This window comes from Dendrobates tinctorius, unplaced genomic scaffold, assembly GCF_039654945.1.
Source record: "Dendrobates tinctorius isolate UK_male_01 unplaced genomic scaffold, ASM3965494v1 ptg000189l, whole genome shotgun sequence".
Lineage (NCBI taxonomy): Eukaryota > Metazoa > Chordata > Amphibia > Anura > Dendrobatidae > Dendrobates > Dendrobates tinctorius.
Genome location: NW_027361856.1, coordinates 3498348 through 3525479, shown reverse-complemented (window position 1 = coordinate 3525479; position 27132 = coordinate 3498348). Strand labels below are relative to the sequence as shown.

At 44.5% G+C, this 27132-nt stretch overlaps 1 protein-coding gene across 1 annotated transcript in view; it reads right to left on the bottom strand.

Moving 5' to 3' along the window:
- The window catches only part of NECTIN4 (nectin cell adhesion molecule 4), a 75414-nt gene extending 49321 nt beyond the window's left edge, over nucleotides 1–26093 (bottom strand). Inside the window, exon 1 of the mRNA XM_073552275.1 lies at nucleotides 25894–26093. Within this exon, the coding sequence (XP_073408376.1) occupies nucleotides 25894–25948 (55 nt within the window). The 5' untranslated portion in view covers nucleotides 25949–26093. The remainder of the gene's footprint in view (nucleotides 1–25893) is intronic.
- Nucleotides 26094–27132: the final 1039 nt, after the last annotated feature.

The window sequence follows — 27132 nt, the reverse complement described above, 5'->3', positions numbered from 1 at the left end:
AAGAGTTACATCGTTTGAACCAAATTGAGAAGTCAGTTCATCCTATCATCCTCAGGGGAATGGAGCTTGTGAGCGCTTTAATTGGACGTTGATCCAGATGCTCTGAACTTTGGAGGAAGATTGTAAGATATGGTGTCCTGAGTTCGTGGCTGAACTGGTGTGGGTGTGCAACAATTGAGTGCACAGTACGACATAAACCCTGTATACCTTGCTATTTGGGCAAAAGGGACAAGAGATTACCGAGCTGCAGTTAGACCCAGAAGAAGACTACCTGCAGATGGGGGTGTCTTCCTGGATTCAGGGCTCTTCACCGGCTGGTGCAGACAAAGTTCTGAGAACTCCATCACCATGAAACCGGAACAAGCGGCCCCGAGGAAAACTGGAATACCGATGGGAGAAGACTCCGCATAAGGTGATGCGCCGAGTCGGTTCTGATGGACCGTTATATGAAGTCCAGCCTGAACGAGAATAAGGAGCGCCTACCTGGATAGTTCATCATTAAATATTGCGTCCCTGCCTATCCCAGGGTCCTGAGGAAGGAAAAGAAGTGCCAGGGACCTGCTGCGCACCATAGAGACAGACTGCAGAGCAGAGACCCTGGAAGGGCACAGTGGGGACTCCCAAGTACCAGTTAATGTGCAGAGAGACGGGCACCGAGGGAAGCATCACAGTGCGGCTATTCAGGTACCAGCAGATGCGCTGAGAGTTGTGCGCCAAGTGCAGCATTGCGGTGCGGGCATCCAGGTTTTGGTGGATGCACAGGAAAGCACACGCCAAGTAGACACTTGTGCAGAGCTTCACCGGTGACCGCTCACTGCTGCCATAAACGGGACCATGTGTTAGGCAGGAAACTTGAAGACGCAGCACCGTCCTCCGCCGGGATCACATCACCCATCGGATTGCAAGCGTATAAAGGACAGCGGAGTCATGATAAGTTGAGCCTGATAAAAAGACTGTTGAGTTAAAATAACCCTTACACTATTAAAACTGTTTAACCACTTGTTAGCTCCCTGCGAGGAGAACCCCTTTTGTGTTAAGTAAACCACACCCTTGTTAACCCTTGCTCTGCGCCTCTGTGTTATTGCATCCTTTTACTTGCTTTACACACATGGGCGGGATGTGTATTAATGTTCGGGAGATCACGTAGATCCCAACACTGCTACCAATTTGTCACAAAGAACAGGAGGGAGATCCCACACATATCTCCCCGCCATTATCAGATAATCATAAACCAACACTCCGTGGGTGGCAATCGTCAGGACAATTACGCAACTGACTGACGAGTGGTTGATGAGACCGCAGCTGCTCCCACTACTAGGCTGGTTATTGGGGAACTCACAGTGAGTGTATGGTATAAACACATCCAATTCCAAGGCATGGAATATATACATTGAAGAGCAAAATGGTACCACTACTGCTTTGATAGTGAGGCTACCATCTGTGGTCATTTCCTAAGGAAGAAGTGCTTAACACTTTAAAATGTGTTGAATAAAAACCACATGTTTGAATAAATCCCTGAGATGTGCCTCCTTCCATACACAGCAGCGTGGGAGATATCCACAAATTATTATTATCGTCAAAACAGTAATAATGCAGTAACATGATAAAAAGCTGCACAACAAATCATATGCTAAATAGTAGCTTGTCAAATTTATGTATAAGATATCAAAGATGATTGTCTATAAAATGATGGCAGTCTCGCGATCAAACCTGTAGTGGATGGTGAGATATAGAGCCTGAAAGTCAGACGAAGCGCCAGAAGCAGTGTGAAAGACAGGTGGCAAGCATGCCTAGACATATGAAAGCTGTGATTAAATATCATGATTATTGCACAAAATATTGATTTCTGAACTCTTCCTGAGTTAAAACACTAGTATTGTTGTTTCTATATAATTATGAACTTGTTTTCTTTGCATTATTTGAGGTCTGAAAGCACTGTTTTTTTCTTTTAATTTTGACCATATTTCTTTGTCAGAAAAAATATAATATTTATTGCTTGGAAATTCGGAGACATGTTGTCAGAAGATTATAGACTAAAAGAACAATTTACATTTTACTCTCAATCTTTGCCAGGGCGCTATATATATATATATACACACACACACACACTTTTCTCGGTACAGTCGCTGCCAAACTCCACAATAGAAAAGGGAACTAGCTGCCATCATCAATTATGTATACAGGCCGATTAGACACCTGCTATACGTAGCGTATGGCTTCAGCGATGCGGTTTATAGGGCAAGAGGGACAAAGCTATTACATTTTTATATACTTAATACAAAAAGTAGTTTATAAAAATAAAGAAAGATGTTGCAATATGGATAAAACAAAACAGTACAAGCAATCACATAAATTAAAATAAAAATGATAAACAGAAGAAATGTACTAAATCTGATGTCTCAAGGTTGGCTCTGTCTCTGAGGAGGGGGAGCTCTTCCATTTTTGGGGGTATTTTTTTAGGGAGTGCACTGTGCCTCTCAGGACTGATACTGATCGTTTCTCATCATTTGCTTTTATTAACACAAGTCATACCCACATATCTATCATCCAGTTACTCAAAATATGGTTGGTCAAGGATGTGTCTAATTCTTTTAAAAAAATTATTGGATCCCCAATTTCCGTTACATCGTCACCCCTGGGGGTCCCAGGCGAGAGATATTACTGCCGTGTTACCTATCACAATTTTACCTTTCTATAGATTGGAGACATGGCACAGATAGCATAATCTATCTGACTGATATTAATTTGGAGGAGTTGCTGCAACCGTCGAGTGACGGAAGACAATGCGTTATGTTCGTCAATTCGTCACAACATTGAAAATATGTCTTTCATATCAGTAGGATCCTTGCTGTTCATAAAAAACAATATTTATAATTGGAATCAAAGAAGCACAAAGTATTCTGCTTGCCTTTCTCTTCAAGCTGAAACTAGAGATGATATGTTCTTTACTGACCACAAATCTGTTATATTCCAAAATTCCTCTTTCAACCCTGCCTGGTCTGTTATCAATCAGATAGTTCTGTTTAATTACCTGTTCACATCAGGGGATCCCCCTGCACTGGAGTTATTTGGAGGTCACTATTAACCCCTTAATGACCAAGGGTATTTTTGGTTTTACATTTTCATTTTTCCCTCCCCTTTTTTCCAGAGCCATAACTTTTTTATTTTTCCGTTTATATGGCCATGTGAGTGCTTATTTTTTGCGGGACGAGTTGTACTTTTAAATGACATCATTGGTTTTACCATATCGTGTACTCGAAAACGGGAAAAAAATTCCAAGTGTGGTGAAATTGCAAAAAAAGTGCAATCCCACACTTGTTTTTTGCTTGGCTTTTTTGTTAAGTTCACTAGATGCTAAATCTGACCTACCATTATGATTCTCCAGGTCATTACGAGTTCATAGACACCAAACATGTCTATGTCCTCTTTTATCTAAGTGGTGAAAAAAAATTCCAAAGTTTGCTAAAAAAAAAAAAAAAAATTGCGCAATTTTCCGAGACCCGTAGCGTCTCCATTTTTCATGATCTGGGGTCGGGTGAGGGCTTATTTTTTCCGTGCCGGACTGATGTTTTTAATGATACCACATTTGTGCAGATACGTTCTTTTGATCGCCCGTTATTGCATTTTAATGCAATGTCTTGGTGACCAAAAAAACGTAATTCTGGCGTTTTTAATTTTTTTCTCGCTACGTCGTTTTGCGATCGGGTTAATGCTTTTTTCTCATTGATAGATCGGGCGATTCTGAACGCGGCGATACCTAATATGTGTATGTGGGATTTTTTTTTTACTGTTTTATTTTGATTGGGGCGAAAGGGGGGTCATTTGAACTTATAGGTTTTTTTAATTTTTTTATTTTTAAACATTTTTTCTTTTTACTTTTGGCATGCTTCAATAGCCTCCATAGGAGGCTAGAAGCTTGCGCAACCCGATCGGCTCTGCTACATATGGGCGATGAGCAGATCGCCCATATGTAGCAGATTTACTGCTGTGCTTTCAGCGCCGACCACCGGGTGGCGCTGAAAGCCATATGCCTGGAACAACCATAGAGGTCTCATAGAGACCTCTGGTTGTCCAGGCAACATGACGCTGACCCCCGATCACGTGACGGGGGTCGGCGGTGACGTCATTTCCGGCCCGGCGGCCGGAAATGCTATTTAAATGCACGCTGTCAGCTTTGACAGCGGCATTTAGCTAGTTAATAGGCGCGGGCGGACGGCGATTCCACTTGCGCCTATTGCGGGCACATGTCAGCTGTTCATAACAGCTGACATGTCCCGGCTTTGATGCGGGCTCAGCGCCGGAGCCCTCATCAAAGCAGGGGAAATGTCTGATGACGGACTGTGTCCGTCATTGGACATTAAGGGGTTAACTGTGAAATGACTTATTTAATTACATCTATGACACTGGGTAGTAGGGCTAAAAGAGATGTTCCTGAGTTTTAGGCCAAAGAGAACTGGCCCTGGATAGGAGGGTTAAGAGCGCTATACCTGGGTAGTTGGGCTAGGAGCGCTGTCCCGGGCTAGTAGGACTGAGAGAGCTATTCCTGGGTAGTAGGGCTAAGAGAGCTGTCCCTGGGTAGCATTTAAAAAAAGCTGTTCCTGGGTGGTAGGGCTAAGAGTGCTGTCCCTGGATAGTAGGGCTAAGAGAGTTATCTCTGGGAAGTAGGGCCAAGAGAGCTGTCCCTGGATGGCAGGGCTAAGAAAACTGTCTCTGGTTAGTAGGACTCAGAGCGCTGTTCCTGAGTAGTAGGACTGAAAGAACTGTCCCTGTGTAGTATGGCTAAGAGCGCTGTTACTGGGTAGTATGGCTAAGAGCACTCTTCCGGGTAAGTAGGGATAAGCGAAGTCTTACTGGGTAGTAGGGCTATAAAAAGCTGACCCTGGGTAGTAGGGCTAAGAACTCTGTCCCTGGGTAGAAGGGCTAAGAGTGCTGTCCCTAGGTAGTATAGTTAAGAGCGCTGTCCCTGGGTAATAGAGCTAAGAGCGCTGTCCCTGGGTAGTAGAGCTAAGAGCCATGTCCCTGGTTAATAGAGCTAAAAATGATGTCCCTGAGCAGTAGAGCAATGAACGCTGTCCATGGGTAGCAGGGCTAAGAGCGCTGTCCATGGGTAGCAGGCATAAGAGCACTGTCCCTTGGTAGAAGGGCTAAGAGAGCTGTTCCTGGATAATACGGATAAGAGCACTGTCCCTGGGTAGTGGAGCTAAGAGCGCTGTCCCTGGGTAGCAGGGCTAAAGTGCTGTCCCTGGGTAGCAGGGCTAAGAACACTGTCCCTGGGTATAAGGGCTAAAAAGGTGTTCATGGATAATAGGGATAAGAGCGCTGTCCCTGGGTAGCAGGGCTAAGAGCGCTGTCCCTAGGTAGTAGAGCTAAGAGCACTGTCCCTAGGTAGTAGAGAAAAAAGTGCTGTCCCTGGGTAGTAGAGCTAAGAGCGCTGTCCCTTGGTAGTAAAGATAAGAGTGCTGCCTCTGGGTAGTAGAGCTAAGAATACAGTTCCTGGGTAGTAGAGCTAAGAACGATGACCCTGGGTAGCAGGGCTAAAAGTGCTGTTCCTGGGCAGCAGGTGTCACTGGTTTACTGTGACAGAGAGGGGACAGAAGACCGCCATGTCTGATTTCTCTTACTCCTGCACTTCACCTTCATATTAAATGGTGTAAATTTCTTTTAGCAGTGCAGGGGTTAATCTGCTCAGTTGAGAGCTCCTTGAAGCTCTTCTGCATTAAGGCTCTCAGGTGTGTACTGTTAACCAATTCCATCTCCTATATAATCTGGGCCCTAGCAAGCACTCATTGTCAGAGTAGCTGCATGGCTGGAAGTTGTTGGTGGTTGTTATTGGAGAAGGAGTTTGGTTGATTTATCTGTGATTGTTGCTAGATTTTGGATGTGTGCTAATTCCCCTTCTTCTTCTACATTGGTTTAACTCCATCCTCCACAACCCGGTGCATTCATCTGTTGTATGTGTGAGTATATTTGTATGATTGGTATTTTTCGTTTTCCCTGTTCGTACTACCTTGTTAGTCTGGTTGGTGTATTATGGTAGACTACTACTCCCCTCTTGCCTGGGTAGGGGAAGGGTACAGATTGAGGGCAGATTCAGGAGATAAGGCAAGGTACGTGGCCCTGGCATCTTCATCATCAGAAGTAATCCGTGGAACAGGCCAAGCTAGGGCGCCCCTAGCGTTAAGGACAGGGAAGGAGTCGTAACAGCAGGGCTAGGATTGCTTCTAACCAGGCAGCGGGGCTACCTGCACTTGGGTTTTGAGCTGCGTTGCATACCTCCACACTTCTCTTTAAAGAGAACCTGTCACCATACAAAAATAGTTATTTTGCAGGTATGAGGTTAATATGCAGGTTAGCACTATTAACCTGCCTGGCACCCGAACGTAGCTGAACGCTGTCCGGAGAAAATAAACTTTATTCCCTCTGGCAGCATTCCGGTCTCAGTCACGGGGTCCACGCCAGCGCTGGTTCACTTACCGTACTGAGTATACAGAGCGGCGGCTGTAACTGCGCCCCAGCACTAATTCAACACTGGCGCTGACTGTCAGTCTAGTGGGGCTGTCTGTCAGGATCTGTACCCTATATGTACTGTATAGGTGCATGATCTATCCAATATATGTACTGTACAGATGCAGGATCTGTACTATATATGCACTGTATGGGTGCAGAATCTGTGCTATATATACTGTATATGCAGGATCTATGCTATATACACTCACTGGCCACTTTATTAGGTACACCATGCTAGTAACGGGTTGGACCCCCTTTTGCCTTCAGAACTGCCTCAATTCTTCGTGGCAGAGATTCAACAAGGTGCTGGAAGCATTCCTCAGAGATTTTGGACCATATTGACATGATGGCATCACACAGTTGGCGCAGATTTGTCGGCTGCACATCCCTGATGCGAATCTCCCGTTCCACCACATCCCAAAGATGCTCTATTGGATTGAGATCTGGTGACTGAGGAGGCCATTTGAGTACAGTGAACTCATTGTCATGTTCAAGAAACCAATCTGAGATGATTCGAGCTTTATGACATGGCGCATTATCCTGCTGAAAGTAGCCATCAGATGTTGGGTACATTGTGGTCATAAAGGGATGGACATGGTCAGCAACAATACTCAGGTAGGCTGTGGCGTTGCAACGATGCTCAATTGGTACCAAGGGGCCCAAAGAGTGCCAAGAAAAAATTCCCCACACCATGACACCACCACCACCAGCCTGAACCGTTGATACAAGGCTGGATGGATCCATGCTTTCATGTTGTTTACGCCAAATTCTGACCCTACCATCCGAATGTCGCAGCAGAAATCGAGACTCATCAGACCAGGCAACGTTTTTCCAATCTTCTACTGTCCAATTTCGATGAGCTTGTGCAAATTGTAGTGTCAGTTTCCTGTTCTTAGCTGAGAGGAGTGGTACCCAGTGTGGTCTTCTGCTGCTGTAGCCCATCTGCCTCAAAGTTCGACGCACTGTGCGTTCAGAGATGCTCTTCTGCCTACCTTGGTTGTAACGGGTGGCAATTTGAGTCACTGTTGCCTTTCTATCAGCTCGAACCAGTATGCCCATTCTCCTCTGACCTCTGGCATCAACAAGGCATTTCCGGCCACAGAACTGCCGCTCACTGGATTTTTTTTCTTTTTCGGACCATTCTCTGTAAACCCTAGAGATGATTGTGCTTGAAAATCCCAGTAGATCAGCAGTTTCTGAAATACTCAGACCAGCCCTTCTGGCACCAACAATCATGCCACGTTCAAAGGCACTCAAATCACCTTTCTTCCCCATACTGATGCTCGGTTTGAACTGCAGGAGATTGTCTTGACCATGTCTACATGCCTAAATGCACTGAGTTGCCGCCATGTGATTGGCTGATTAGAAATTAAGTCTTAACACACAGTTGGACAGGTGTACCTAATAAAGTGGCCAGTGAGTGTATGTACTGTATACAGTAGGTACATTCTCTGTCCTACATATGTACTGTATAGGTGCAGATTCTGTGTTATGTATGTACTCTACATATCCAGGATCTGTCCTATATATGTACTGTATGGGTGCATGATCTGTCCTATATATGTACAGTATAAGCGAAGGATCTGTCCTATATATGTACTTTATGGCTGCAGAATCTGTGCTTTGAATGTACTATATATATATATATACTGTATATGCAGGATATGTCTTATATATGTACTGTATAGGTGCATGATCTGTCCTATATATGTACAGTAAAGGTGTAGGATCTGTCCTATATACATGTACTGTATGGGTGCAGAATCTGTGCTATGTATGCACTGTATATCTGGAGGATCTGTCCTATATACTGTACATGTACTATACAGATTCAGGTTTTGTCCTATATATGTACTGTGCAAGTGCAGGATCTGTTGTACATATACTGTTTAGATCCAGGATCTGATCTATAAGTACTGTTTAGGTACATATTCAGTCAAATATGTACTGTATAAATGCAGGATCTGTACTCTAAATGTACTGTATAAATGCAGGTACTGTCCTATATATGTGCAGTACAGATGCAGTATCTGTCATATACATGTACTGTATAGGTGCAGGGTTTATCCTATATATGTGCTGTATAGATGCACGACCTGTCTATATGTACTGTATAGGTGCAGTGTTTATCCCATATATGTGCTGTATAGGTGAGGGAACTCTCCTATATATGTACCGTATATGTGCAGGATCTGTCCTACATACATACTGTATAGATGCAGGATCTGTCCTATATATGTACAGTATAGGTGCAGGATATGTCCTATATATGTACAGTATAGGTGTGGGCTATGTCCTATATATGTACTGTATAGATGCAGGATCTGTCCTATATATCTACTGTATAGGTGCAGGATCTGCCATATTTATGATGTACAGTATAGGTGCAGGATCTGTCTTACATATGTACAGTATAGGTGCGGGATCTGTCCTATAAATGTACTGTATAAATGCAGGTACTGTCCTATATATGTGCAGTACAGATGCAGTATCTGTCATATACATGTACTGTATAGGTGCAGGGTTTATCCTATATATGTGCTGTATAGATGCACGACCTGTCTATATGTACTGTATAGGTGCAGTGTTTATCCCATATATGTGCTGTATAGGTGAGGGAACTCTCCTATATATGTACCGTATATGTGCAGGATCTGTCCTACATACATACTGTATAGATGCAGGATCTGTCCTATATATGTACAGTATAGGTGCAGGATATGTCCTATATATGTACAGTATAGGTGTGGGCTATGTCCTATATATGTACTGTATAGATGCAGGATCTGTCCTATATATCTACTGTATAGGTGCAGGATCTGCCATATTTATGATGTACAGTATAGGTGCAGGATCTGTCTTACATATGTACAGTATAGGTGCGGGATCTGTCCTATATACAGTATATACAGTGTAGGTGTGGTACCTGCCCTCTATATGTACAGTATAGGTGCGGGACCTCTCCTATATATGTACAGCATAGGTGCGGGATATGTCCTATATATGTATAGTATAGATGCAGGATATGTCCTAAATCTGTACTGTATAGGTGCAGGATCTGTCCTACATACGTACAGTATAGATGAAGGATCTGTCCTATATATGTACAGTATAGACGCAGGATCTGTCCTATATATGTATAGTATAGGTGCGGGATATGTCCTATATATGTACTGTTTAGATGCAGGATCTGTCCTATATTTGTACTGTATAGATGCAGGATCTGTCCTATATGTACAGTATAGGTACGAGATCTGTCCTATATATGTACAGTATAGGTGCTTCATATGTCCTATATATGTACAGTATATATGCAGGATACGTCCTATATACGTACAGTATAGGTTCGGGACCTGTTCTATATATGTACAGTATAAGTTCGGGACCTATCCTATTTATGTACAGTATAGGTGCAGGATCTGTCCTATGTATGTACAGTATAGGTGCGAGAACTTTCCTATATACAGTATGTACAGTATAGGTGCAGGATATGTCCTATATACTGTATGTACTGTACAGGTACATGATCTGTCCTATATATGTACTGTATAGGTGCAGGATCTGTCCTATAAATGTACAGTATAGGTGCAGGATCTGTCATATATGTACTGTATAGGTGCAGGATCTGTCCTACATATATACTGTATAGGGGCGGGACCTGTCCTATATATGCACAGTATGGGTGCGGAATCTGTCCTATATTTGTACAGTATAGGTGCAGAATCTGTCCTATATATGTACTGTAAAGATGCAGGGATATGTCCTATATATGTACTGTATAGGTGCAGGACATGTCCTATATACTGTAACAGGGTCACTGGAGCTGTACATGAGGGGAGATATGTGTTGCAATGGTTGCTATCCTGCGTGATGTGAAAGCCATAAGTTTTCCTTATGATATATTGTGAGAGCAATCAAGTCGCTAGATGCGCCTGGCTTTCATAGTGGGTAGGTCATAGATGGGCAGGATGCCTACCCACCATATCTCCACCTCCAGTATGTGGTTGTAGGGAGAAAGGGAATCTGTCACCCTATTTTTCGCCTATCAGCTGCCGACACCGCCATCAGGGGCTTATCTACAGCATTCGGTAATGCTGTAGATAAGCCCCAGATGTAACCTGAAAGATAAGAAAAAAGAGTTAGATTATACTCACAGGGGGGCGGTCCGGTCCAATGGGTGTCGCCGTCCCGTCCGGCGCCTCCCATCTTCTAACGGTCGTCCTCTTCTTTGCTGCCTGTTGTGACTCCTGCGCAGGCGCACTGCTCTGCCCTGCTGAGGGCAGAGCAGAGTCCTGCAGTGCTCAGGAGCTGGGAGAGGTCCGGCGCCTGTGCACTGCAGTATTCTGCTCTGCCCTCAATGGGGCAGAGCAGTACGCCTGCACAAGAGCCAAGACAGGCAGCAAAGAAGAAGACATCACCATTAGAAGAAGGGAGGCGAAGGACCGCAACACCCATCGGGCCAAAACCGGACCGCCCCCGGTGAGTATAATCTAACTCACCGAAAAATAGGGTGACAGATTCCCTTTACATGTCCAGCCAGTATTTTTTCTCTGTCAGTTTTGTTTGAAGGAAGCAAGACTCCAGACTGAAGCTCCTATGAGAGCTGCAGTATGTGTTGTCCCAGTAGGTGGGAGCCATGATACTGGGAATGACTTTTATATGGACTTTTTACTTTCATTTGAGCCAGAAAGGCTGTTTTTCTGTTACTAGCTTGGGCTTTATGGTTTATGAAGCAATAAACCACCCAGAGACTTTAACCAAACATGTTCCTTGTGTGTCTACCTCAGGGAGTATCTAAGTGAGCTGACCTTCCAAAAGTGGTGTTTTGGATGTGGGCAACGTTCCAGGAACACGGGTAGCAGCTGTGGACAAATCATATGTTCTAGATTAAGGCGGGTACGAAGATGGCACAATTGTCGAAAAAATGGAGGAGCTAATTAAGCACCTGATCCTGAGCCGACAGCAGCAACACCAACTGCATCGTGAACAGCAGCAGCGCCAGGAGCAGCAGTTTTGTGAGCAGCAGCAGGAACAGCAGGAGACAAATAAATTCCTTATGCAGCAGATTCAATAACAACAAAGGCAGATGGAACTCCTTGTGGGAGATGTCCAGAGCAGAAACAGCCCCTCCCCCACATCAAGGGGTTGACTTGTGCATCCGGTAAGACGAGCCATGCAAATGATGACCCCATGGGATGATATAGAGGCACTACTGACTGTTTTCTAACAGGTTGCAGAATGGGAGAGGCTTTCCCCCGGAGCAGTGGGCGGAGGTGCTGGCCCCCTATCTGACAGGTGAACCCCAGAAAGCTTATTTTGACTTGGCCTTACAGGATGACCGGGAATATGCCAAGTTAAAAATGGAGATATTTGCACGCTCAGGGGTCTCTATGTCTGTCAGAGCACAAAAGGTTCATCACTGGGCGTATTATGGTGACAAACCTCCCCGCTCACAAAAGCGATTTTATTTCACATGACCCCCATTTCACTTTGTCATCATTTCCTGGTTGGAGTACCGGTTCATCTTGAGGTAAGCAGGTTTTTCACCATTTACATGCCATATCATCTATATCTCTTCAGTCACCAATTATTGCAAGCAGGCATTTTTTCACCTGTTTAGCAACAACTCTAGCGCGGTGCACTTTTTGCTTTTATGATCTGTTTCAAGTGTTTATTTCTGTTAATGTTGATTATTATCGCTTACAGTCAATGAAAACCCAAAAGCCATTATCTCAGTAAATTAGAATAATTAACAGAAAACACCTGCAAAGTCTTCCTAAGCATTTAAAAAGGTCCATTAGTCTGTTTCAGTGAGCTCCACAATCATGGGGAAGACTGCTGACTTGACAGATGTCTGGAAGGCAGTCATTGACACACTCCACAAGGAGGGTAAGCTACAAAAGGTCATTACTAAAGAAGCTGGCTGTTCACAGAGTGCTGTATCCAATCAAATTAATGGAAAGTTGAGTGGAAGGAAAACAAACGTGTGGTAGAAAAAGGTGCACAAGCAACTGGGATAACCACAGCCTTGAAAGGATTGTTAAGAAATGGCCATTCAAAATTTTTGAGGAGATTCACAAGGAGTGGACTGCTGCTGGAGTCATTGCTTCAAGATACACCACACACAGATGTACGCAAGACATAGGGTACTAGTGTCGCATTCCTTGTGTCAAGCCTCTCAAGACCAATAGATAACGCCAGAAGTGTCTTACCTGGGCCAAGGAGAAAAAGATCTGGACTGTTGCTCAGTGGTCCAAGGTGTTGTTTTCAGATGAAAGTAAATTTTGCATTTCATTTGGAAATCAAGGTTCCAGAATCTGGAGGAAGAGTGGAGAGGCCACAATCCAAGCTGCTTGAGATCTAGTGTGAAGTTTCCACAATCAGTGATGGTTTGGGGAGCCATGTCATCTGCTGGTGTAGGTCCACTGTGTTTTATCAAGACCAAAGTCAGCGCAGTCGTCTACCAGGAAATGTTAGAGTACTTCATGCTTCACTCTACCGATAAGCTTTTTGGAGATGGAAATTTCATTCTCCAGCAAGACTTGGCACCTGTCCACACTGCCAAAAGTACCCAAACAACAGTATCACTGTGCTTGATTGGCCAGCAAACTCGCCCGACCTTAACCCCATAGAGTCTCTATGGTGTATTGTCAAGAGGAAGATGAGAGACACCAGACCCAACAATGCAGATGAGTGATCGCCTCCATGCCACGCCATATTAATGCAGTGATTGATGCAAAAGGAGCCCCGATCAAGTATTGAGTGCATTTACTGAATATACATTTCTGTTGTGAGTTCATTTTCCCCTTCACTACTGAGGCCCGAGGAACTCCCTCTTCTGGTAAAGAAAGGTAGTGAGCCTGATTATCAAACACCTGAGGCTGATGATGATGACTGGCTGAGTGGAGTTACTGACTGGATATAAGGCTGCCGACGCCCTTCTGCCCTGCGGGTGATTTCTCTGTGGGATCCTTGGAGACCAGTCTGAATTCCTGCTCCTCTAAAGCTAAGTTTGCTGCTCGGCTTTTTGCATTTGTGCTTTGACTTTGTTTTGCTTTGTTTTTCTGGATTTCTGCCATTCCCTGCTGGGGTGTGCTGAATTCCTTTAGCTCTGTCTTCTGAAAATACCTGAGTGCTGATTTAGTTTTTGAAGCCTAGCTGCTTCAGGGTCTTTTTCATATCAGCTTGTTGGCTTATGTCTTTGATAGGGTTTTTGCAGATTGCAGACAGCAGCCTTCCTGTCCTTTCCTATCTAGGTAGTTTTGGGCCCCGGCTTTGCTCAGTCTATCTTTCTGTCTGTGTTAGTGTTTTCATCTTGCTTCACCGTCATTATATGTTGGGGGCTGCCTAATGCTTTGGGGTCTGCTCTGGGGCAGTTTACATTTCCCCTTTCTTTCTTTAGGCCTATTTAATTCTCCGGCTGTGATCGAGGGGTATAGGGCATCGTAGGAACCCCCCCACGGCTACTGCTAGTAGTGTTGATAGGTTCAGGGGTCTGCAATCTGATAGTTGCCAACTTCTCTGGTTTTCTGGACTTAGCTTGTATTTCTGTTTTTGCCTCCTACGGTGACTCAATCATAACAGAATCACCCGCCATACCGCAGATCCTAGGGTACTCAATAGCAGGAAAGAATTGTAAAAAAAAAAAAAAAAAAAAGTGTGTATATTTTTTCCTCTATATCTCTGAGGCCGTAGGGGGAATTTTTTTTTCTCTCAATGGAGATAAAGCAATTGTATGATCGTGTGGAGCAGCTCGCTGCGGAAGTGCTGGGAATTTCCGCCTACCTTGCTCATTCACATGCTGCTGAACCAAAGATTCCTACACCTGATGTATTTTTTGGGGATCGGTCTAAATTTTTGAATTTCAAAAATAATTGTAAATTATTTTTTGCCTTGAAGCCTAACTCGTCAGGGAGCTCCGCGCAGCAGGTTAAAATTGTCATCTCTTTGCTGCGTGGCGATCCCCAGGATTGGGCGTTTTCTTTGAAACCAGATGATCCTATTCTGACTAATGTGAACGCATTTTTTCAGGCCTTGGGGTTGTTGTATGACGAACCTAATGCCATTGATCAGGCTGAAAAGACCCTGCTGGCATTGAACCAGGGTCGTGATTCTGCAGAATTGTACTGTCAAAAATTCCGAAAGTGGGCAGTACTTACTATCTGGAATGATAGTGCCTTGGCTGCTCTCTTTCGGAAGGGTTTGTCAGAAGCCGTAAAAGATACTATGGTGGGATTTCCTGTTCCCTCTGGTCTTGATGATTCTATGTTATTAGCCATTCAGGTTGATCGGCGTTTCCGCGAACGCAAAGCTGCACGAGAGGTGTTGCCACCTGTTGAACAAATGTCTGAACCTATGCAATGTGATAGAGTTTTTTCCAGAGAGCAGCATCAGGAGTTCAGAAGGCGTAATAAGTTGTGTTTTTTCTGTGGAGATGCCTCTCATATTATTTCTGTCTGTCCTAAACGAGAGAAACGCTTTGCACACACGTTTTCCGTTGGGGGTGTTCAACCTAAGTTTCTTCTGGCTATTACTCTGATCTTCTCCCTGTCCACATCTTCCGCCAAGGCTTTTGTGGATTCGGGAGCAGCCCTAAACCTAATGGACTTGGATTTTGCTAAACGTTGTGGATTTCCGATGACACCTCTGCAGACGCCTATCCCTTTGAGGGGGATTGATGCTACTCCTTTGGCTAAAAATAAACCTCAGTTTTGGACCCAGGTGGTAATGCGGGTCGCCCCAGACCATCAAGAAAATTGCAGATTTTTGGTGTTGCATAATCTGCATGATACTATTGTTCTGGGGTTTCCCTGGTTACAAATTCATAATCCAGTTTTGGATTGGAAATCTGTCTCTGTGGTGAGTTGGGGTTGTCGGTGTGCCTTTAGTGAGGCTCCGGTGTTTTCCACCTCTCCTCAGTCGCATGATGTTCCTGATTATTTGGCGGACTTTTATGATGTATTTAGTGAGAATGAGTCTGCGTCTCTGCCTCCTCATAGGAGTTACGACTATGCAATTGTACTGAGCCCGGGGTGTAAATTTCCCAAGGGTCGGCTCTTCAATTTATCTGTACCCGAGCACGAGGCTATGCGATCCTATATTAAGGAGGCGTTGGAGAAGGGTCATATTAGACCATCCTCGTCACCCTTAGGTGCCGTTTTTTTTTTTTGCAGCCAAAAAGGATGGATCATTAAGACCTTGTATTGATTATCATGCCCTTAACAAAATTACTGTTAAATATCAGTATCCGTTACCCCTGATTTCTGATCTATTCTCCAGAGTTAAAGGTGCTTGCTGGTTTACCAAGCTTGACCTCAGGGGGGCGTATAATCTTATTCGCATTAAGTATGGGGATGAATGGAAGACGGCGTTTAATACTCCGGAGGGACATTTTGAGTACCTGGTGATGCCTTTTGGGCTCACTAATGCCCCTTCTGTCTTCCAGTGCTTCATTTTCCGAGATTTTGTCGATAAATTTTTGATTATCTGGATGATATTTTGATCTTCTCCAAGGATTGGGATTCTCATGTGGAACATATTCGGACAGTGTTCCGGATCTTGAGGGAGAATTCCCTGTATGTCAAAGGATCTAAATGCCTTTTTGGAGTACAGAGGATTTCTTTTTTGGGATTTATTTTGTCCCCGTCAACTATTGAAATGGACCCGGCCAAGGTACAGGCCATTTACGATTGGGTTCAGCCCACTTCTTTGAAGGCCCTCCAGAAGTTTTTGGGTTTTGCTAATTTTTATCGGAAATTTATAGCAAAATTTTCTAGTATTGCCAAGCCATTGACTGATTTGACTAAGAAGGGTGCTGATGTGTTAAATTGGTCTCCGGAGGCTGTTTCTTCCTTTCAGGAGCTGAAGCGAAGATTCACCTCCGCCTCGGTTTTGCGGCAACCTGATGTCTCACTTCCATTCCAGGTAGAGGTGGATGCTTCTGAGATTGGTGCAGGAGCTGTTTTGTCCCAAAAGGATCCTGTAACATCTAAAATGAATCCCTGTGCTTTCTTTTCCCAAAAGTTCTCTCCATCTGAACGTAACTATGATGTGGGGAATAGGGAACTGTTGGCCATGAAATGGGTATTTGAGGAGTGGAGACATTGGTTGGAGGGAGCCAAGCATCAAGTCGTGGTCCTCACTGACCACAAGAATTTGATTTACCTAGAGTCGGCTAAGCGCTTGAACCCTAGACATGCTAGGTGGGCCTTATTTTTTACACGTTTTGATTTTGTGGTTTCTTTTCTTCCTGGAACGAAGAATGTCAAGGCAGACGCCCTCTCGAGGAGCTTCTTTGCTGATTCTCCTGTGGTGACCAAGCCTGCTACCATCTTAGGCGAAGGGGTAGTTCTTTCTGCCATCTCGCCCGATTTGAGACGTGCTCTGGAAGAGTTCCAGGAGGACAAACCTGAGCGTTGTCCCAGTGGAAAGTTGTATGTTCCTGACCAGTGGAAGAAGAGAGTGATGTCTGAAGTTCATTGCTCTGCTTTGGCTGGTCATCCAGGTATTTTTGGTACTAGAGATCTGGTGAGTCGGTTTTTTTGGTGGCCCGCCTTGTCTCGTGATGTCAGGAATTTTGTGCAGTCCTGTGGGACGTGCTCCCGGTCTAAATCGTGTTCTCGCTCTAGTGGGTTGTTGATGCCTTTGCCTGTCCCCAAGAGGCCATGGACCCATATTTCAATGGATTTCATCTCTGATATGCCAGTCTCTCAAAGGATGACTGTTATTTGGGTGATTTGTGATAGGTTCTCTAAGATGGTTCATCTTGTACCACTCCCTAAGTTGCCGTCTTCCTCTGAGTTGGTGCCCCTGTTTTTCAACAGGTGGTTCGTTTGCACGGGAGTCCTGAGAACATTGTATCTGACAGAGGAGTCCAGTTTTTGTCTAGATTTTGGAGAACTTTCTGTTCCAGGCTGGGAATTCAGTTGTCCTTCTCCTCTGCTTTTCACCCTCAGACCAATGGGCAGACAGAGAGAACAAACCAGACCTTGGAGTCATATTTGAGATGTTTTATTTCTGCTGATCAGGATGATTGGGTTTCATTTTTGCCCTTGGCCGAATTTGCTTTAAATAATAGAGCTAGTTCTGCCACTTTGATGCCACCTTTTTTTTGTAACTTTGGGTTTCATCCTCGATTTTCTTCAGGGCAGGTGGTGCCCTCTGCCTGCCCAGGTGTTGACACTGTGGTGGAGAGAATGCACCAGATCTGGGACCAAGTGGTGGATAAGTTATCTCTCTCCCAGGAAAAGGCCCAGTGGTTTTCCAACCGACATAGGACTATTGGTCCCCAGTTTAAGGTTGGTGATATGGTGTGGTTATCATCAAAAAATATTGCTATGAAGGTGGCTTCTCCTAAGTTTAAGCCTAGATTTATTGGACCTTACAAGATTGTGGAGATTATTAATCCGGTCTCTTTTCGTTTGGCTCTTCCTGTCACATTTAAAATCCATAATGTGTTCCATAAATCTTTGTTGAAGAGGTTTGTTGAACCTGTTGTTCTGGGGGTGGCACCTCCAGACCCTGTATTGGTTGAAGGTAACATGGAATATGAGGTAGAGAAAGTACTGGATTCCCGTCTGGCTAGACGGAGACTCCAGTATTTGGTTAAGTGGAAGGGTTATGTTCAGGAGGATAATTCCTGGGTCTCTGCCTCTGATATTCATGCCAAAAGATTGGTGCGTGCCTTTCATCGGGCTCACCCTGATCGCCCTGGTGGCGTGGTTGAGGGTTTGGTGACCCCTCCTCAAGGGGGAGGTACTGTTGTGAGTTCATTTTCCCCTTCACTACTGAGGCCCGAGGAACTCCCTCTTCTGGTAAAGAAAGGTAGTGAGCCTGATTATCAAACACCTGAGGCTGATGATGATGACTGGCTGAGTGGAGTTACTGACTGGATATAAGGCTGCCGACGCCCTTCTGCCCTGCAGGTGATTTCTCTGTGGGATCCTTGGAGACCAGTCTGAATTCCTGCTCCTCTAACGCTAAGTTTGCTGCTCGGCTTCTTGCATTTGTGCTTTGACTTTGTTTTGCTTTGTTTTTCTGGATTTCTGCCATTCCCTGCTGGGGTGTGCTGAATTCCTTTAGCTCTGTCTTCTGAAAATACCTGAGTGCTGATTTAGTTTTTGAAGCCTAGCTGCTTCAGGGTCTTTTTCATATCAGCTTGTTGGCTTATGTCTTTGATAGGGTTTTTGCAGATTGCAGACAGCAGCCTTCCTGTCCTTTCCTATCTAGGTAGTTTTGGGCCCCGGCTTTGCTCAGTCTATCTTTCTGTCTGTGTTAGTGTTTTCATCTTGCTTCACCGTCATTATATGTTGGGGGCTGCCTATTGCTTTGGGGTCTGCTCTGGGGCAGTTTAGATTTCCCCTTTCTTTCTTTAGGCCTATTTAATTCTCCGGCTGTGATCGAGGGGTCTAGGGCATCGTAGGAACCCCCACGGCTACTGCTAGTTGTGTTGATAGGTTCAGGGGTCTGCAATCTGATAGTTGCCAACTTCTCTGGTTTTCTGGACTTAGCTTGTATTTCTGTTTTTGCCTCCTACGGTGACTCAATCATAACACATTTCAGTACGCCAACATTTCGGATTTTCAAATCATTTTTCAAGCTGGTGTTATAAAGTATTCTAATTTACTGAGATAATGACTTTTGGGATTTCATAGAATCATAGAATCGTAGAGTTGGAAGGGACCTCCTGGGTCATCTGGTCCAACCCCCTGCTCAAAGCAGGATTCGCCAAATCATCCCAGTCAGATGTCTGTCCAGCCTCTGTTTGAAGACTTCCATTGTAGGAGAACTCACCACTTCTCGGATTCGCTAAATCATCCCAGTCAGATGTCTGTCCAGCCTCTGTTTGAAGACTTCCATTGATTTAATTGGCTGTAAGCCAAAATCATCAACATTAACAGAAATACACACTTGAAATAGATCACTCTGTTTGTAATGACGCTACATAATATACAAGTTTCACTTTTTGTATTGAAGAACTTAAATAAATTAACTTTTTGATGATATTCTAATTTTGTGAGAAGCGCCTGCATGTACTGTTTAGTAGCATGATCTGTCATATATGTACTGTATATGATCTGTTATATATATTGTGACGTAGCGATCACTCAGTGGGTTGAGAAGCACTCACATGGCAGTGATATTCAAATGCACAGCAGATGTTTCTTCATTTAAACAAGTCCAATCTGAACCGTCAATGTTGGGAGGTGTAAGTGCCGTAATGTACCCAACCCCATCAGCATAGAGCCCTTCATCCTCCTGCTGTAGAGGAGCTCCCTTCTCCCACAACTCCAGGAACAGCCTAGAGTCCCGGCCTACTATCACGGATAGGATAAGTTCGGGACTACCGCGACATCATGGCTGGCAATGACAGTGGCCATGTCGAGGATCGCCCTGGTCACCTGTTAATCTTTAGTGTCCCCATGGATGCAGGTGACCCTGATCTAGCTTTGGATTACTCAAATACACTGGACACAGCCCCAAATAGAGTCACCAAGCTTCCAGAATCGACCAGTCTGACCACGCCCTCTGCGTCCATCTGCAGGGCACACTCATGTAGCCCCTTGCTGGGTGGGTAGTACATATGACAGACTGGGCATACATAGTACCATTGTTCCCGGCAACAGTCCGTCTGCGCCATCCCTTTGACTTCGGGATGCTCCTCCCTGTTTTGGTCAATGACCACTTTCCGAGACTCTGCCCACTTTTGGGCCATTATCCCATTTAGGACCACCAACCCTTTAGGGATTCTGCCCCTTTTAGGCAACTACCTCCTTTTGGGACACTTCCCCCTTTTGGGTAACCACCCCCTTTTGGGATACCGCCCCCTTCTGGGACTCTTACCCCTTTTGGGCAACTACCCACTTTGGGATAGCGCCCCCTTCTGGGACTCTTCCCCCTTTTGGGCAACTACCCACTTTGGGATACTGCCCCCTTTTGGGACCCCACCCCCTTTTGGGCAACTACCCCTTTTGGGACTCCTGTGGATACCCGCGGATCGCGAAGTGATAGAACTCCTTGAAAGCGTCACTGCAAACCACTTCACATATGGCTGCTTCGCCTCCCATGACTGTGGCTGGACCCCCTGGCCCTGCACACCGATACACAACTCCTGCTGCAGTCACTCTTGGTCTTGGCATGCTTTTCCGAGCCACAGCAAACCTGAGTTGAGGGTGTTGAAACCTTCGTAACCCCGCCAAGTTACCGCCAGAAGGTTTAATCTTTGTGGATCCGCCGAGCCACAGCCAGATGCCTGCTTCCACATGTGATGTTGCAGTGGTATCATTGCCCCTAGCAACCAGGCTGCACTGCTGCAGAATCGAGAAGACATGCACCTCGTCTGTTGCCCCCAGCAACCGAGTTAGTAGGCCTAGTTTGTTGCCCGTAGCAACAAGGCTACAAGAGTGCCCCTAGCATTCTCCACCACAAGTGACGTAGCGATCACTCAGCGGGCTTGGGAACACTCACAGGGCAGCGATATTCAAACGCACAACAGCAGTTTCTTCATTTAAACAAGTCCAGTCCTGGTTTATTAGGCAATCATAAACCACTGCAGGCCATGTTATACATCACAGACTTAACATACAGTCCACACTCGGTTATGTCCGCACAGTTCAGTAACTGACCCCCGTCGGTGCACACAGTTCACCATGCTCTGGGCTACCTGCTTAACAGCTTTGCAGGCTTCACAGGCTGGCATTACATGAGTCCTGTCAGTAGTCCAGATTTTTCAGTAGCTTTCTGGACCTTCAGGAGCTCCAGCCAGCTCCAGTCTCACACAAGGCCATCATCTCCATGTGGTGCAAACAGAAAACACATATAGGACTTTCCTGATGTCACAGGAGCACACCACATGGGAGGGGTGTGGTTAACCAGTCCCACCCATCACTTCTGATTAATCCTTAAATCCAGCACTTTACCACAATACTACAGGTTTGTGGGACTACATGACCCAGCAACCTGTCCTGGATTCAGATCCATGTGTATATATATATATATATATATATATATATATATATATACACACACACACACACACAGTATATATATATATATATATATTAGTATAGTGTATATATATATATTGTATATACATATAATAGTATAAACCGCGTGAAGGCAGTATACAGACTTATTATGATCTTACCATTCCGTAGGGTACACATTAGGGTCACACTAATATACACTGCCTCTATGTTGTCCGCATCATGTCTATGCATTCTCTCTACTACTTACCAACATTTCCATATGATGCATTCTGACATAGTTATCTATACAAGGCCTGGGATGGATACGGAGCTTTATGTAAACTTTCCTCATTACAATAACAAGACATGAATCATTGAAAAGCAAGTGAGGCAGAATAATGGAGTTTAGTCTCGGGATTTATTAGGCAATGTAGGAGACAATATGATGGGTGGAGCGGGGCTGGGTCTGAACGCCCAAGCTGGGCACGGAAGCTGCATAGCAAAGCAGAAGAGCAAGGAGGGTGGCATGTGGGTCACTTCCTGCCAATTATAATAATTATTATCCAACTATCAACAGTAGGATTCCATAGACGTCCTCAGAGAGCTGGAATTTATAATGTTTACCTACATTAGTCCAATGTGGAGGAGTCGGTAATATTCACACCACATTCACTACGGGTTGTGGGAGACCTCAGAGGTTTAAGTTTCCTGGCATTGTAACAACTAATCCAGAACAACAACCATAATTTCCGTGGAAATAAGGGAACGTCCATGTTCTCCCATTGCATTTATTACAAGGTCACTTGGAAAATGCTCCTCTCAGGCAATTGGTCACAACTGTATTGGGGTCAGGATGGTAAATGCTCCATTCAGTCCTCTAGTCACCATTGTACACCGATGCCTCTACCTTGTGCCAGTCATTACACTGGCTACCCATCCACTCCAGAATTCAGTATAAACTTATTACCCTCACCCACAAAGCCCTCCATGGCTCAGCACCACCCTACATCTCCTCCCTTGTTTCAGTATACCACCCTACCCGCGCCCTCCGTTCTGCTGATGACCTGAGGTTAGCATCCTAGTCAGAACCTCCCACTCCCGTCTCCAAGACTTTACACGTGCCGCGCCAATTCTTTGGAATGTACTTCCCAGGTCAATACGATTAGTCCCCAATCCCCAAAATTTTAAGCGTGCCCTGAAAATGCGTTTATTCAGACTGGCCTACCGCCTCAACATATTAACCTAACCTATCCCTGTGTGGCACAGCCAAAAGTTTTACCATAACCAGGTTCCCCGCATCATGTTCCCACATGCTTTATGCATCCATTAGCCCTCTGTGTCCGAACTGTTACACACTTAACATTATAGCTGGTCCATACAATCAGGGCAACTGTTACCACCCACCTTTCGTGTCTACCTCTTTCCTCATAGACTGTAAGCTTGCGAGCAGGGCCCTCATTCCTCTTGGTATTTGTTATAATGTACTGTATGTGATTATTGTTATGCTGTAATGTCTATTGTCTGTACAAATCCCCTCTGAAATGTAAAGTGCTGCGGAATATGTCGGTGCTATAAAAATAAAATGTATTATTATTTATTATTGTACTGGGTTCTGGATGGCGGACGCCCCTCTCAGTCCTCTGGTCACTAGTGTATTGAAGTGAGCATGGTATTGCTCCTCTTAGACCTTATTTCCCCAATGTATTGGTGTCTGGGTGGTGGATACTCCTGATACTCCTCTTAAGCTTTTGGTTACCAGGGCATTGTCAACAGGATAGAAACATTCCTCTCAGAACTTTGATCACTAGTGTATTGTGGCCAAGATGGTGGATGCTCATCTTAGACCTCTGATCACAAGTGTATTGGTTGCATTATGCTGGATGCTTATCTTAAAGGGACTCTGTGAGCTCAAGATGTTTGTTCAAACCAAATACAGGTGCTTGGCACATTTTGTCATGGCCACACATTTAAATACACCCTCCCACTTGCTTGTTTTCCCTTAGTTATCAACAACCTTCTTCTTTGGTTGACAGGTCTGACTTCATAGAGCCAGAGAAGGATGGAGATAGATGGAAAGCAAACAGGTGGGAAGGTTTATTTAAATTATTGTGCCCGAGATCAAGCACAAAGCTTCAGTACTTGATTTGAACAGTCATCCAGTGCTGACTGACTCCTTTAAGCCTTTGTTCACCAATTATTTTGGGGTCTTGGTGGTGGATGGTCCTCTTAGGACTTCAGGAATGTGCTATTCCTTTATCTTTGTATGATACAATGAGCAATACTGAAGCCAGGAACATGAGGGCTCTATGCTCATCTAATCACTGGCTGTGTCATAATCACACCTGTTCTGAGGCAGAACCTGCCCCTTACTCCCAGCTATGTGTCTGAACTGGCCCACCTCAGGGCTCCACCTGTGTCGTCCCAGACAGGTGAGTCTACTGCTCCTGGGGAATGTGGCTGTATCGGTGTGATTAATACACAATGGCTCAAAGCTTCACACGCCCTGAGAGGAGACAGTCACCAGGCCGGTCTCCTCAGGAGCTGACACTCTGGTGTGGCTTTTACCTCTTCACCAGGGGGATTTGTTCTAATTCTCTCACTGTGCAGGTGGTCTTATAACATATAAACAAGTGAAAAACACTGTAGTGAACTGTCATAGTAACCCTTTATATTGATCTATCATAGTGACCTGTTATAGTGATCCTTCATATCAGACCTGCCATAGTAGACCTATCATAGAAAACCCATCATAGTAGATATGTCATATTGATCATAATAGATCCTTCTTAGTAGACCATTCATAGTGATCATAGTAGATCCATCAAAGTGATCATTGTAGACTGGTCTTAGTAGACCTGTCATATTAGACAATTCATAGTGTCCATAATAGACTTTTCATAGTGATCACAGTAGATCATTCATTCATAATTGATTTCTGATAGTAACCATAGTAGACATCTCATAGTAGACCATTCATAGTGACTACAGTAGACCTGTCATAGTAGACCCGTAATAATGACCACAATAGAACCATCATAGTGACCATAGTAGACCCATCTTATTAGATCAGTCATAGTAGACTCATAGTGACCACCGTAGACCCATCATAACACCATTCCTAGTGATCATACTAAACCCAACATAGTAGTCCCATCTTAATAAACTATTAATAGTGACCGTAATAGACCCGTCATTGTAGGCCATTCGTACTGACCACACTTCACCCATCATTGGGATCCATCACAGCTCTATCATTGATAATAAAGAACAGTGATGATGGGTGGATGGGTCCATGTTATCATGTCATTCACTTCAGGCTCTTAGGTGAGGCAGAGTCCTGTTCACCACTGCTAATACTGGTGTCTGTTTAAGCGGCATAGTGGCGCCTCAGGCTCCAGGGCACCACTTATAGCTACATCCCAGTAGTACCTGTTTGGCCCTCGCCAGCCTCTATACTTGTCTCATGGCTCTTAAATCTTTAAATACAGAGAGTGGTGAGGGCTGAGTGTACAAGAAATCACCCCAATCCCATAAAACACCCTCCATACCGTGCGTGACTATAAGGAGTCATCATACAACAAGAATAACATCACAGCGTGATTCACCCTGACAGCATGCCATGTATCCCATCATCCTCATCATAACAGCAGTGACAAGATCATCAGGAGGATAATAATATATATCCAGTCACCAGAAGAACCATCACCCTGACCGTGCTGTGACCACAGATATATGTATATACACATGTACATACTGGGGATATATACAGTGTATGTATATGTGTGTGTATACACACACAAACATGTATGTATATGCATGCACTGGTCATACATATGGTTTTATGCTCATTGTGTGTGTGTGTATGTGTGTATATATATATATATGTATATAATATTTGTACTAGTTATGTGTAGGAGGTTTATGTTGGATGTATATATGTGCATTGGACATATATATGGCTCTCTACAGGATGTATATCTATTCATATGAAGGGGTATGCTGAGTGTGCGAACATATATATTCATATATTCACTGCCAATTCTATAGGGGACCATGCTCAATATTTATATATACATATATGTACTAGTTAAACATAGGACTGTGATGTGTGTGTGTATATATACAGTATATATATATATATCTATATATATAATGTGTGTATACTGGTCATATATAGGGGTCTGTGCAGCGTACATTTATATGTACTGGCCCTGGAGTATATTGGGGTCTCTGCCGATGTATTTTTATATGCAGTGGTCATACAGTATACAGGAGTATATGTTGGATGCGTGTGTGTGCATATATTCACTGATCACTTATAGGGGTCTCTGCTGGATGTATATTTATAAACAGGGGTACCTGCTATGTTTGAGATGTCCTCCTGCAGACAGCACCATGTACAGCAGTTTTGCCTCCTTACCTGTACAGGTGAGCAGCAGCACTGCCCCCCAGAGATCCCAGTGTCCTCCAGGCATTGTATGTGCCCCAACAGCTTTCTGTAGTCCAGTGTAACCCAAGAACAGCTGGTACCCTACAATCCAGGCCACACAGATCTCCCTGGGAGCCGGGCAGCGACTCTTCGCAGGTCGCCACTCTTTCCTCTCACTGCTCAGTTCCGGATTAAAAAGTCGTCAAACTAGTTCCAAAAATGCTAAGCCATTGAGAGGTGTGGAAGAAGAGGAGGGTGGAACCAGGGCGAGGACATGGACACATCTAATCCTACCTCAAAACCCAAACTAAGTCTAACATTGACCATAACGCACTGACCAGTGTAGAGCAGAAAGAGGAGGGTAGAACTAGGGCAAGGACATGGACATCTTTAATCCTAAACCTGCTAATTCCAATCTTGCCCCCCAAAACTGACCCTAGTTTACTTTTCGGTGTTGAAATAGTGGAGGGGGAGGGTGGAACCAGGTCGAGGCCAGCGAAACCTCTAACTCTGACCCAAAACTCTAAACTGACAGCCATTTATTCCTTCCACTGACATAGTGACATTTATTCCGTATGGAGGAGAACTGATTCTGGTAATGTCCTATGAAGACCATCCCACAGCTTCAACCGAGCTTGTTATGGTGTCAGATACAGCCAGGAAGACACCAATAAACAATGACATACAAAAGAAGAGCTCATTGATGGACAAAAACTCCTCTTAATGATTCCAGAGTGTTACAAACAGGTTGGAAGAGCTTTGTGACTCGGTTTATCTGATTACAATAAAATGAAAGGTCCTGTCTACACAGCTCTGCGCGACTGAGTAACTGCAGGGCTCAGCCCTGACCGCAGCCATTCTTCAGGTTGAAGCACTACAGAAACTTGGATTCTTCGCTATTTACACAATCACCTTTGGGCCTGGTGACTCGAGGTCATGATGTGTCTACATTTATTACAGCGAGTCTTTGGAGCAGTGTATAAGTGGAAGTATTACATGCATTACATATGAAATATTGATTTCTGGTGATCACCAGTTTTTACCTTGAAACCAGTTCTTTTTTTGGTTTTCTGTTTGATTTGTTTGACATTGACGACAGGAGGGGGAAACCGTAAGTGGACCACAGAAGGAAACTGAGCATTTCCGCCCTGCGGCTGCTGCCGCTGACACCGAGAACAGCTTATTGGCGAGAATGCCAAGTGTCGGACCCCGACCGATCAGACGTTGATG